The sequence below is a fragment of the Corapipo altera genome, unplaced genomic scaffold (assembly GCF_003945725.1).
Source record: "Corapipo altera isolate COAL_440 unplaced genomic scaffold, ASM394572v1 301, whole genome shotgun sequence".
Classification (NCBI taxonomy): domain Eukaryota; kingdom Metazoa; phylum Chordata; class Aves; order Passeriformes; family Pipridae; genus Corapipo; species Corapipo altera.
Window position 1 is genome coordinate 2,685,409 of NW_020884926.1, and position 13,345 is coordinate 2,698,753.

Consider the following 13,345-nt stretch of genomic DNA (forward strand, 5'->3'; position numbering starts at 1 on the left):
GGCAGAGCCGCGGCAGGAGGAGCTCCCGCACACCCAGGGCAGAGCCGCGGCAGGAGGAGCTCCCCCAGCCCGGCAGAGCCGCGGCCAAACCCCCGCAGGCTGCGCGCTGCCCACGCACCCGGGGCACGGCCGGGCGAGCGGGGCAGCCCACGCGGCGCCTCCCCGCTGCTCCTCCGTCCACTGCGCCTCAGTCCTCCTGACTCACCCCAGAGGAATTGAGCTTTTCCCGAAGGCAGCAGGAGCCCCAGTAATAAAAAAAAAAAACGGGAGCGATGCGCACGGGAGCCCCGGCAATTAGCGCGGCGGCCCGAAGCGATGCCCCGGCGCTCTGGCGATCAATAACCCAGGCGAGGTGTCAGTCACCTCCTAATCGCTCCTCAGCCCCCCAGGGCTGACACCTCCAGGTCTCAGAGCTCATTACGTGCCGCATCGGCTCCGCTCTCTCCCCGCCCGCCCCCGCTGCTCCCCCCGGAGCCCCCCGCTCCTCCGCCGGGGCCCCGCTCTCCACCTGCCGCCCGCACCAGCAGCTCCGCCGCGGTGCCGGGACTGCGGCGCCGGCTCGGGCGGGCGGGGAGGGGAGGGAGGGAGGCAGGGCAGGCGCCCGTCAGCAGCCGCCGGCGCCGCGGAGGTCCCGCACCACCCAGCTGCGAGGGGAACACCCCCTCCGCCCCGCCCGCCGCCCCGCCGGTGCCTGGCCGGGGCTGCGCTGCCGCTCCCCGCGGCGCCGGCTCTGCCCGACACCGCCGCCGACACCGCCGGGGGCTCGCAGGGGCGGGCGACCACCCCCGCGGGGCGCCGAGCCCCCCGAGAGCCCCCGCACCCCGCGGTCCGCCCGCTGTTCAAACCTCCGCCCGCGCGGAATGAAACTTCTCTCCAGCGAGAGAGGAGCACCCCCCCCCCCCCCCAAAATCAACGCTCGGCCTTCCTCACGCACCCTCCACCCACCCCTAAAAAAAAAGGAACTATTCCCAAATCCCCCGGAAAACTTGGCCGGTCCCGGGGCGCGGGGATCCGGCGGAGAGGGGCCGGGGGTGCGCGGGGGAGGGGGGCACGGCCGCAGGGGATCAGGGCTCAGCTCTCCCCGTGCGGGCGCTAATAGCCGGTAAGCTCCCCCTCGGATCCCGCTCCCCGAGCGCGGGGGCGAGAAGGAGGATGCTGAGGAAGAGCGGAGCGGCGCGGGGACCCCGGCACACGCCGAGCGGTGCCTTTACCTTTGTGCCTGATGCTGCGCTTCCAGTCCTTGGCCGTCTCCCTGCCGCTGACAAACTGGAACTCGTTGGGGGTGAGCCACTCTCCCCGGTACCGGATAGAGGGTCCTTTGCTCCCCTGGCACAACTTATTGATGTAGAGCAGCGCCTTGTTCTCCCCGCACTCCACCTCGATGCAAGGCTCTCCGTTGTCAAAGAAGGGCTGGAAATCCGGGATGGAGGAAAACCTCTCCAGCATCAGGTCCTCGGGGAGGTGGTGGGGGTGGTGCGGGTGGTGCGGGTGGGGGTGGTGGGTCTCGTGGAAGCCCAGGTACGCGCGGTGGGCAAAGATCTGGTCGTAAGCCGGCGGGTGCGGGGTGACCACCGGAATGGCAGCGGCGGCCAGAGGGGCGAGATAGTCAGGTAAGGTTTCCATGGGCTGGTTAAAAGCTGCCAGGGCCATCTCTTCCCTGTCAAGTCGCTCCTTCTTGATAGCAGGCATGGTGCCGCTGCGCTCCCCGTGCGCCCTCGTCTCTCCAAAGCACAGTGGCTCTAATGTCTCCGGTTCAACTTGCCCCCGCTCTGGCTGGAGTTTGGATGAAATGCGCCAGCAGCAGCAGCAGCAGCAACACAAGCACCTTTGGCGCTCGGGTGCCGGAGGTGGCTGGTATCCCCCGGAGCAGCCCGCTAACAAATCTCCTGGGCTGGCTCCCCAGCAGAGCTGTCTGGGATCCCTCTCCCACGGAGAGGCTAATGTACCGTAGACCCGGGAGCTGCTGTGTGGCTCGCAGATCTGCCCCTCCGGACTAATACCTGACATCTCGGAGAGGTCTCTGCTGCCGTAGACATTATTTTGGTTTAAAAAAAAAAAAAAAAAAAAAAAAGCTTATTGATTCCCTTAGATCGACCCACCTTCTCACCAGGCTGGAGGGTTCCCCGCCGCCCACCCAGAGCCCCCCTTTCACCCTCCCTCCCCCGCCGCTTCCTTTAAACTGACACCTGGTTTATTTATTTATATGCAATAATTAAAATTAAACGCTGCGCCCCCGCCGCCGCCCCGCGACCCCTCCCCGCCCCGCCGGCGCCCGCCGGGAGGACGGAGCCCCGGCCGGTGCCGGCTCTGCCCGCGGGGCTCCAGACACCCGGGCGGCGGCGGCGAACTTTCCCCGGGGCCGCCCACCTTCACCTGCGCGGTGCGGACTCGCCCCGCTCCCACCGAAGCCTTTTATGATCCCCCGCGAGTTGGTTATTTAATTTCCACTCCTGCACGAGATTTTAAGAAACGTGGTGTTACGCTCCGTATCTCTCTGTATATACATATAGATAGATAGATAGATAGATAGATAGATCTCTACACGCGCGCAGACACACAGACATCTACGGTGACATCCCCCCGGCTCTGCGCTCCCCACAACGCTGCCCCCAGCCCCAAAAGCCGGCGCTGTGCCGGGCGGGCCCCCCCTCCCCCGCCCCGAGCCGGGACAGACACGTATTGATCTGTGCTCAGAAGTCACCGCACAGTTCGGAGACTCTGACCAAACAAGATTTCCCTCCGCCGCCGCCGCCGCCGCTTCTCTAACTTGGCCCATTTAAACAGCAGAGGCGCTTTGGAAGCGCCGCGCCGGCGGCAGCGAGGGGGGTGAGCGACGGACGGCGGGGCCAGCGCCGGCTGCCGCCAGCCCGGGGGGGACCCGGGGCTCCCCCGGCCCCGGAGGGGACGCGGACACCCTCCCGCATGATGCCCATCCCTCTGCATCCCCGGGTGCCCTCCCCGTGCAGGAATACCCGCTGCTCGCTCTCCCTGGCAGCCTCCCGTTGCGCTGTACCTTGGGAAGGCAGGCTGCATCCTTCTCATTCCCGTGTAGGGATGGAGCCAGGCTTGGGAGACACGGCGTAAATTTGTTTTCCATCACATGCCGCGGCACGAGGTCCGTGTGAAGCTGCCCCGAGAGGACGACGCGGCCCAAAATGAAGTTGTGCGGTCGTTACAGAGATTTGTCACGTCACCAAGATGGAGTTCCCTACCTTTGGATGCTGAGTAGGATCGACTGGGCAGGAAGAATCCTACCTAGAAGGGAAATAAAAATAAATTATCCCCTTAAACGCAGGGCAAGAAATACGGCCCTCAAGTCTCACCAGGCGGCAAAACAGTGAGAGTTCTGTGTGAGCTCTGTCTCAGAGTTCCCAGAACAACAAAAAGTTCTCAGCTTGGTCCCAGGCTGTGTCTCATGAGTTGCCTGCTTACAGGGGGAGGTGGTGGCAAGTTGAACTTGCCTTCCAGACAGTGGGAAATGGATTTGCTGTGTGCCAACCAGCCACTGGCAGAGCTGGCAGGGCCGTTCCTGAGCAGTAACTGCCCCTGCCACTTCAGCACCATCTCCCAGGTCATCTCCAAGCACTCATAGACCAGGAAAAAGACCACATGAGTTATTTTCTGTGCCCCCCCAGCTCTCAGCTGACAGGTAACCCTCTCGTTGTACAAAAAGTCCACTAATGGACCACTTTTGGGACACAGCTACTGCTTTCCTACCAGTGAAGGCAGAGAAACTGCCTCTCTGAGGTTCAGCAGATCTGGGAATGGAATCTAAGCCCCAAACCTCAATTATCTCTTGACACTACTTGACCATGATCCTTGTTTCTTGCTTATTTATTCTTGAGAAACACAAACTCTGGGATCCATCCTTGCTTCTTGCTGCAGTGAAGGAGGCAGATACACATAGCCATCAAACCCTCTCATTTAGGCTTTCAGGCTTAGGCTTTTATTCTTAATGCTTCTGATTGCTCAAGATTATAGGGGGAAAATCACTTTCTATTATCACCTAATGAACCAAGGAAAATGCTTGGAAGAGGCTCTGGGAGGCACAGATATTCTCTGTGGAAGTGAGAGAGGATTCTGGATGGAGCTCAGGTGAGAATTGCTCACTCTTACACACCCAGAAACTTTCATGCCTGGCACACTTGGAACTGCACTGGGCTCTGCAGAGCCTTGAGATCTACTCCAGACTTCCCTTGACTCCATCTCCTTTGTAACTTGGCTTCGTGGGCCTGATTTCTTTTCACTTGTTACAGGGGAGTGGGTGTTTTTTCTCAAAGCCTTCCTTCTTTTTTACAGCCACAAGGGTTACTGTTCTTCACCTCCACTCCTAATGGCAACTTCATCTCCAGGTGTAGGGAGAGGCCTTCTCCAAAGGTGAGTTTCCATGATTCCACTGGATTTCCACTCCAGGAGTGGTCACAGGAGAGCAGGGCAAGGCTGGCCTTCATCCTCCAGGAACACCTTCCTCACATACAGGTGTTCTGGCAGAACTCCCTGAAGTTTGGGGGTGTTCAAGAGGCACAGATTCAGACTGATCCCATCAGCACTAAAGTTAACAACGAGTCCTGCCTGTAATAAAGAGCAAGAGCTGTGTCTGGATGTCTGAGTTCAGAACAGCAGAAGTCTGAAGTTGTTCAGCTCCACACTCTCAATAGCAGAGCTTTCCGGATTAGTGTAAACAGATTCACCACTGGAGAGCAGATCAGAGAGCACTGAGCAAACCCAGGCACACGTGGCTGGAGAGAGAACCAGGAATGCTTTGCAGATTCCACACCGAGGGACTGGAACAGGTTGTCAGGTCTGGGGGCACGAATCACCACTGTCTTTTTGTTGTGTGTGTTTCCAGGGCACCCAGCGAAGTGAAACCACGAATCTCAATTTGCTCACAGAGGCACCACCACAGTAAACACAGTAAATGGTGATCGTTTAGTTCTCCACTTCTGAAGAGATAGTGTTGAATTGAAACAAAGCCCATGTCTCTCAGGTCAAATGTGTCAACAACTGCAAAGAGTTACCTGTGCTGTAAAGTGCTTTCCAAGTAGAGATAATGCTTTAAGCACAGGTCTTACACTTAAGGGAGACAGATTTTCCTCTGTATTCTATCACCAGTTTCATGGACAAATTACTTATCCTGGATATTCCTCCACTATTCAACCCAGAAAAGAAGGGAAAACTTCCTAAATGTAACTTGTTTACATGTGTTTCAGTAAACCTCTGAGTTTCTGACTGAGATCAAAGGTTCTTTGAGCTGTGTTTTAAAAACTCATTGCAGATGCAGGCCCTGCCCCTTTACAGGAAAGACAGGTTGAGGCTGGGAGGAGAGAGACATCCTGGGAAATGACCAGCCTGAGTTCACAAACTGATCCAGAGCCTCTGTCTTTGCAGGAATCCAGCACAGATGCCACACGTGCCATCTCTGGCACCGCTGGGCCTCTGCCTGAACTAAGCTAAAGGAAGATCCAACATTTCTGTCAGCACAGCTGCACCTACAGCACTGGCCTTGCTGCCCTTGTCATAGCAGGTCTGTAGCATGAGTTTCTTACAGTCCACAACCGACTGTGCCAGCTAAGTTCTGTCCTGCACACTGAAACACTTCAGAAAATAAACCAGGTCTTTCAACAACTGGTGTAGTATCCCGTGAATCCAGTATCCAGTGAATCGTGGTGTTGTTCCCCCCGAAGAAGTTGGGGTGTTTAGCCTTTTAAGACTGCAAGTTAGCAGCTCCCCTCCTCACTTCCCTCTCTTTCCACAGAATTCCCTGACACTTATCACACCAGTGAGGAGAAGCAGCAACCCCTCTCCCTACCAAGTTGCTGCACCTACCAAAACACAGGGGAGGAGACCACAGAGCCACCACACTCACGCCTTCCTCAGCCTCTTCCACAGTCTCAGAGGACATCAGGACTGTCTAACAGCCAGGATTCACTGCTTTTTGCCTTCTATTCCTTGCCAGGTGCAGCCCAGCTCTGTGCTCCCTGCCTGGGAACACCAGCCCTGCTGCTGGAGTCACGCTCAGCGGGACTGGGATTGAGGTAATAGCAGCCTCAGGCCAGACTGCTTCATTAGGAGAGAGGTTCTGACAGCCCAGCAGCAAGAGCAACAGCAGGGAGGGCACAGGTGGGTGTTCAGGGGAGGAGGGTTGGGAAGGAGGACCTTGGAAAGGGCTTTGCCTCTGAAAAAAAAAAAAAAAACCAACGCTTTCTCAGAACTGCTGATCCCACTTGTTAATCCCACTGATTCAGAACACTGCCTTTTATTGGAGTGAAAAAGGAGCACCATGGAACTGAGGTTTTTTTGGCTTTTCTAGAAAGCAGTGTCAGGGCAGTATGGGCTTACACACAAACCAGAGCTGTAAACTGCATGCACCTCTATCTGATGCAGGTGTTCTGTCTGCTTCCAGGAGGATGGCCTGGGACAGTCAGTGGTGGCTTAAGAAACTCTCTTCTTATCAAACTATATTCACAAAATGCCTCTTCCAAATCACCTTCCTTACCAGCACCCTGTACAGCTTTGTGACCAGTCTGAGCAGATCAGAACTCAGAGAAATAGAGGAATTAAAACGTCTGTCGGGGAGAAAGTTTTATTTTGGAGGCAAGGGCTCCAATTCTAAACTAGCTGCTCCGTTCTCCTAAATAATGAATAACTTCCCGTGCAGGGAACACACTGTTCTCTCTCCCAGCTGGTGCAGGGGTTATGCTGTGCTGTCAAACAATCACCTGGCCTGTGGCTCAGAGACCTCTGCACACTGCTACACACACACCCCCTCCACAAGAAGAAGCTTAAATTAAAAGGGCACAAACCTATTTCCATTAAAACCAATGGCAGTTTTTTACTGACTTCACTCTTCAGTGTCTAGTCCCCTGTAATACAGCATGAGGACTGCCCTTCTCTGCAAAGGTTTTGGAAAACAAGTTTAGTTACATTCAAGTGATGCCTCCACGATGTAAAAAAAAAAAATCATTTACAGAAATCACCAATGGAATAAACCTTAAGTATCAAAGCTGCTGATACAGTAACTGTTCTCTGACCCTTTAAGGCAAGAGCTGCCTTCTTTGCAGCTCCAGTCACTGGGCAGCTCCCATGTCCTTCTCTGTGCATTAACTACACTTCTTTGTGCATACTGCAATTAAAAATGCATCTTTCTCCCCTTTTCCTCCCTCCTCAGAGGTTATTTATTGCTAATTTGTAACCGTTGTGAAATACTTGAGATATCAGAGTTGTAACGCAGAAGAAATCATCCACCAGATTCTCCTTTTTCCTAAAGCCTTCGTGCTACTCTGCTCCACTGCTAAGAAACACTCCCCTGTGTCAAAAGATGCTGAAATGATGGTCAGATTGTATTCATCTAAAGCTTGGCTTTGTCCCAGCACTCCTTCCTAACTCCACTTCCCCGACTTCCTGCCTGCCTTTCCTCCTGCAATCATAGTAACAAAAAGAAACACTGAAAAACCGACTGTCCAGGAATGTGTGTGTAGGGCTGGAATCTACTGCTGGGTTACGACAACGGAAAATTAGTGACCACTGAAAAGCAGGTAACATCAGGTGTGCCCTCCTCACATCAAAAAATAATCCCTTAACTCACAGGTTCACACAAACACGTGTCCACAGAGCCCCTTTTTCAGGTGAGAGATGAACCTCATTAACTAATTCTCTGGAAGTGATGTGTCACAAGAGTCCAGTGCAGTCAAGGTGTGACTGCTTTTAATACGTGCTAGGAAGGTCAAATTAAAGACTAGGTAGAACCTGCCTTGACCAATTTAGGAGGTGCTGAAGTGCACACTTGCAGCTTCCAAACACCTTAATTAGAGCCAGCATATTCTAAAGTCTTTAAAGCATTGGGTATCTCTGCAGAGAGGTTTTGTATTGTTATAATTCTCCTGTTTTCTAGAAACTGGTCTAGTGTAGTCAGTGCCCTGGTAATGATGGGATTAGCATACAACACCTCTCCACTGGCATAACTGCACCCCACTAGGAAGCTGTGCAAATTCCTCCAGGAATTCTTCTGAACAATTATTGTTACAGCAACGAGAAGCTTTCTGTACAGAGAGGCCCTGCTCAGAGCTGTGTCTGTAATGCACTTTCAGGTACAACTGCAGCAAGTGTCCACCTGCCACAGCTAAATCTCACTAAATTCAGTCTGGTGCTCTGTGGAGACATCCCACAGGAGCTCCACCAACATGGACCTGTGTTTCTGCAGGGGATCCTCCCTGAAATTCGTGCTGCGGTGGTTTCATGGTCAATGCCAGTGCAGGGAGGCAGTCACAACTTCAGCATCACCCCAACTCTTACATGGCCCCTTTTACACATACATCATATTTGAATAAAACATACCCAAGGACGTCCCTATGGTCACAGGCATGAGCAGAGTCTCCAGTGAACTCACAGAGACAAATGCACGTGGACATCTTTGTACTCCTCACTCATGCCTCCATCATTCGGAGTAACTGCTGGGTCAGGACCACATGAAGGCTTGTCTTGTTTGGGTTTGGTTTAGTTTTCTTCTAAATCCTACATTCCTATAAAAACAGCTCCCTTGTTCATGTAAACTTGTTGCCATGACTACACTGCAACAGAGGGCTTTAATCAAACAGAAACTTAGATAAGGTGTAAGAAAGGGACAACAAAAACAAAACAAAGGGAATTTTTTTTAAAAAAGTGTAAATAAGTCATTTACACGTTTAAATCTTATGGTGATTTGAGTTTCTTGGAAAAGAGCAACTTTTCTGCTCCTTCACAGCCATCACAGTGTGCTTGTGGGCAGAGAAGCTGCTGCTGCTGCAACTATTTGCCACTGAGTTTTATTTGTTTGTCTGGCTTCCAGACTTGAACTTTTCTACATGTGGACTCAGGCACTCTGACTTCTGCTTCTGCCTATTTATTTTACTTCGCTATGTGACTGCAGCAATTCACTCACTGACTTCACACTGACTTCAAACTCATGTCCTTCGCTCACAAACCGGAGCAAACATTTCTGTAAAGCAGAGCTGGGAAGCACAACTCCTCAGGTGCTCCTCAGTCATTTCATCTCATACTATAGATTTCCAGAGCTCTGTTTTTCTCAAGTTCAATAACTCAATCACTGAGCAAAACCAGGTAATTGTGAACCATAACACACCACAAGTGGCAAAGGCAGAAATGTCAGAGCAAGCAGTTTACAAGTAATTTTAATGCCTGATGCCTAAAATTGTTCATCTAAACTCTCTGACAAATACTTACAAATAACTATTTTGTTCACAGCAGGAGAGAAGGATTTTGTTTGTTACACATCTTCCTTGCCAAAACTTCTCTGCATCCAGACATGACACAAGCTATTTTCACTCCCTGTTCACACTCAAAGGCACACATGGATGAGTTGCCAGCACACACCTGGAAAACTCCTCTGCACACTGTCCCAGAGTTTAAATTTTGCAGCAAGAGGAAAGGACAGAAAGGCATTTTGAACATTGTACTGCTCCCTTCACGTGTGGTGTGTAACCAGAGTCATCCATAGCTGGGGATGGAAGGATGGGAACAGCACCAGCCCTGTAGCAAGTGACACAGCAGTGGTGACAGCCTGGCACTGAGGGTCACCCACTGTCACACACACAGAGATGTGCCCTCAGAAAACAGGAGCTGGGTAAACAACAGAGCTATTTTTTCTTCGGTTTGTGCCCCTGAGAAAGACAAGAAAAACTAAAATATCCATCTGAGGTTCTGTGCATGTCAATGGGTAAGGGACACGCTGCTGGAGCATTTGGCTCCATGGGAGCAGCTTCAGCCTCCAACACTGCAGCCATATGGAACTCCCAGCTCAGCCCCAGCACACCAACAGATGTGCCAACAGCTGAAGGGGGCAAAAAACCTGGGTTCCAGCACACATTTCATTTCTGACTAACCAGGAAAGACTTGGGGAGGAAGTTGGGGCCAATTACTGAGGATGAGGAGTGGAGGAAAGAGGTTTTTTTCGAGTTCCTGTCTTCCCTTTTAAGTACATCAAGCATGCAGGCATTTCTCACACGTGCTTTGCACCCAGGAGCAGTGCTGGCATTAGCCAGAAACCACTGTGTAGAGGTTAAAGCTGCAATGACCCTAAAATGAAAAAGCCTAATCCGTTGTAAATATCCAGAAGACCCTCAAGTCTGTCACAACCCAGTATTGTAAGGAGTCTGTCTCTGTGGTATGGTCTCTAATCACAATTACAGCAAAACACTGATTAGGATGCTCATGGGAACAGCGCAGGAAACAAATATCAAATTGTCCTAACAAAGTAGCTGAACACATTTATGAGGATGGTATTGCTTTTAATTAGCCTTAATTTCCAAAGAATTATTGCTTGCTTAAAAAAAAACCTTTATGGATCCATGAATTATTGAGTACAAGATTCTCCCCCTCTCTCCTACTGATACCCGAGAGAGCAGACCCAGCATAACTCACCAGGGAATTTGCTGTATTTGACTGCAAGAATGATGCTCATTGTTCCAGTGTATTCAGTATTTTTGTTATAACTCCAAAGATTGTATCAGTTCTTGCAGAGGGAATATGGAAAACAAGTCCCAGTCTGGATTAACCACCACGAACATGTTGTGTTTGTGAATTGATCTGTGTGTTTGTACACAGAAACACATGTGTACACATTGGCTATATACACCCATGCAATTTTATATCTAATTTTAATCAGATTTCTAGTCTCCTTCTTGAAATACAGTGATGCAAATTAAGCCATTTGTTTCCCTCTTTATAAAGTTAATGTGACCCTACTAGTGTCAACTTTGAGAAGCAGTGCAGACCCAGGTAAATGGACTTGTTTAGGGATGTTATATCCATATTATTCTGGGCTGAGCCTCCCATTGTTTCTCCTCCCTTCCTCAAAAAGAAAACCAAAAACAAACCATAAAACCAGCCCCAAATTTCAGCTCTAAAAGCAAGAGAGAATCTGTCCTTGGTTATAGGGATTAGCACAGCAACATGCCAGCTTAACTTTCAGCCATACATATTTGAAATTCCTCAATATTTGTGTCCTGTCATACTCTTTGTGGAGCAGAGCTCATATCCAGGGACTCAAGGAGTGTGGTGCCTGCAGGGCATTCACAGACTCTGCAGTGGGAACCAGTCTGAGGTCCCACCAGTCGCCCCCAGAACTGGAATTCCAGAGCATTGGCTCGGGGCTGAGGGTTGTCCTGGGCATAGCAGCACTTCCAGAGACATCAGCTTTGGTGCCCCTTGCTGAGGATCCTGCTGTGCATTTAAACCTTTTCTCTCAGGAGGAAACACAACATTTTACAGAGGGCAAAGTCTCTCTCCCCTTCTGTGCTCTTGTTCTACCTCATGAGGACCTGGGGGTAGTGGGTCCCAGTCTCCTCTCCATCAGCTCCCTACAATGCTCACACAGCTTTTCCTTCCATCTGGAGCTATCAGCCTTCAGGATGAGAGTGTGACTGGGTGTTTTAATCCCTAGGGAGATCCTCAAGAAGTTGTAAGAGGGAGTAGCTGGCACATCCCATCTGTCTGGGTCACTATGGGCGCTGTTATCTCAGATTATAGCTGGTTATGGAAAACGTACTGGCCCTTTTCTAACACCAGTGCCCAATTCCGTGACATCCCTGGGACTTTTACAGGAGCAGGGCTTGTCTGCACTGAGAACTTTACCCTAATAGTAGAGAACATACTGTTAGACCTGCAGTACTGTAACTACACTGACACTTTTGTAACTTTTTCCAAGCAAACAGACCTCCTTTCTCAGTCCCTATCATTCTCCATACTGCTGGTACTGTGCCCTTGGAGAAATTCTTCTGGAAATCCTAAGAAAACCTGCAGTGCAGTGAGAGTTTGTAACCAGAGCTTCTGCAAGACCAGATGTTTCAGGATTTGATTTGTTTCCTCATGGAAGATACAGGAAAAATCCTCCCCAGCTGATTTCTGCTGGGGCCTGATCTGTAGCCTGTTAAAAAGCAACTTATTGCCAAAATTACATCTTTACATCCCAAGCTGTCTTGCTTAGGTTGGATGTACTGCTGATGGAAAGATCAACCTGCCAGAATCAGGCTTTCAACATGCATATTTGCAGTGAGAAATTCAAAGTACCCTTTGCATTGATGTTCTTGGAGCTTCAGACTTGCTGCTGTAGCAGCTACCATTAAATGCTCCCAAATCAGTAAATCTGTTTATTGGAATAGTCCTACAGAACTGCAGCAATGAGGCACAAACATAATCCAATTCAAACCTCTTCAGAGCAGGAGGAAATAAACATTCAGCTCCATGAAACTTGAGTAAAGAGAGGAGACCTTAAGGATATCTATGGTAAAGAACAGGCCATCCAGGAGACAAGACAAATAAATCTTGGCAATAACTCAACAGGGACAGGAAGGTGAATGAGATTGTCCAAGGGCCTTGATTCAAGACACATCCTTCCATCAGCTCCCTAAAATGCTCAGCAGCAACATCTGGAACCCCCATCCAATTATAAGATGAAATGCAGGAGGATCAAAGAGAGACTTTCCCAGCTCTCATGAGAACAAGCTGGAGCGTGGGATAATTAGCAGCTCCCAAGCACCTCTCCCTCATTAGCATTTTCCCTGGCTCCCCTCCTGCATGTGGGGAGTCCCCTTTGCCTCCAGAATACTGAGTTCCCCTCCACATGTGTCTCTCTTCACTGCCTGTACCAGGAGTTGCCCTGGCATATCCTAGATTTTAGTGGTCCTTTAGCCTTTTGGGACTGGTTGGCAGTGGGGATGAGGGGGAGAGAAAAAGAGTTCAGGAGCTCTGGGGATCCCAGACATGCAGACAAGCAGAGGGACACTAAGAGAGAAATACTAAATAATAACTAATATTTACTTTGCTTCCGTTTTTTCCCTGTGTCCAAGGAGTTCTGACCAGGATGAGAGAGGTGTAATTAACTGTGAGAAGAACTTTTGCTTGCTAGTTCCCACTTTTTTCTGACCTGGCTAATGTACCCTGCCAGCAGCACAGAAGGTTTAAGTCTGAAAGGCACCTTAACAATCTGTCAGGAGCAAGACTGAATTATGAGTTGTTTGCCCTTGCAGAAGAAATGTGGGTTGCCTTGTGGGGAGCCTGGAGTTCCATCAATGCATTGGGTTTGAGTGCCTGTTCTTCCCACGAAGAACAGCAGGCAGCAACTCTCCTCCATCCAAGGGACAGACCAGAAGGGAAAGCTGAGCCTGGAATCCCCATCACAAACAGGGGCAAGGCCATTTTCCCCACATGCCATGGCAATTCCCCACAAATCAGGGCACTTCCTTCTGACAAGTCAACCAGCTCATCAGGCCTTTCCCTGATTGCTGTGGTGTTCCTGTCCCAACATGCAGAGCAATCACAGTGTCACAATCCCAGGGACAAAATCCATGGG

General features: G+C 50.8%; 2 protein-coding genes across 12 annotated transcripts in view; one reads left to right on the forward strand and one right to left on the reverse strand.

Moving 5' to 3' along the window:
• The window catches only part of SAMD11 (sterile alpha motif domain containing 11), a 114,309-nt gene extending 111,552 nt beyond the window's left edge, over window positions 1-2,757 (reverse strand). Inside the window, exons 1-2 of one of the 11 annotated variants that reach the window (XM_027658103.1) lie at window positions 2,368-2,753; window positions 1,212-2,023 (exon numbers count right to left, since the gene is read on the reverse strand). In XM_027658103.1, the coding sequence (XP_027513904.1) occupies window positions 1,212-2,007 (796 nt within the window). In that variant the 5' untranslated portion in view covers window positions 2,008-2,023; window positions 2,368-2,753. Of the gene's footprint in view, window positions 1-205; window positions 434-508; window positions 545-1,211; window positions 2,024-2,367 lie in introns of those variants that run through there. The other 10 variants (XM_027658098.1, XM_027658099.1, XM_027658101.1 and 7 more) reach the window with 10 other exon arrangements.
• On the forward strand, window positions 1,153-5,575 carry LOC113954054. Its single transcript, XM_027657932.1, has 4 exons — window positions 1,153-1,610; window positions 3,982-4,095; window positions 4,300-4,377; window positions 5,389-5,575. The coding sequence occupies exons 1-4, from the start codon at window positions 1,153-1,155 to the stop codon at window positions 5,447-5,449; spliced, it is 711 nt and encodes a 236-aa protein (XP_027513733.1). The 3' UTR covers window positions 5,450-5,575.
• Window positions 5,576-13,345: the final 7,770 nt, after the last annotated feature.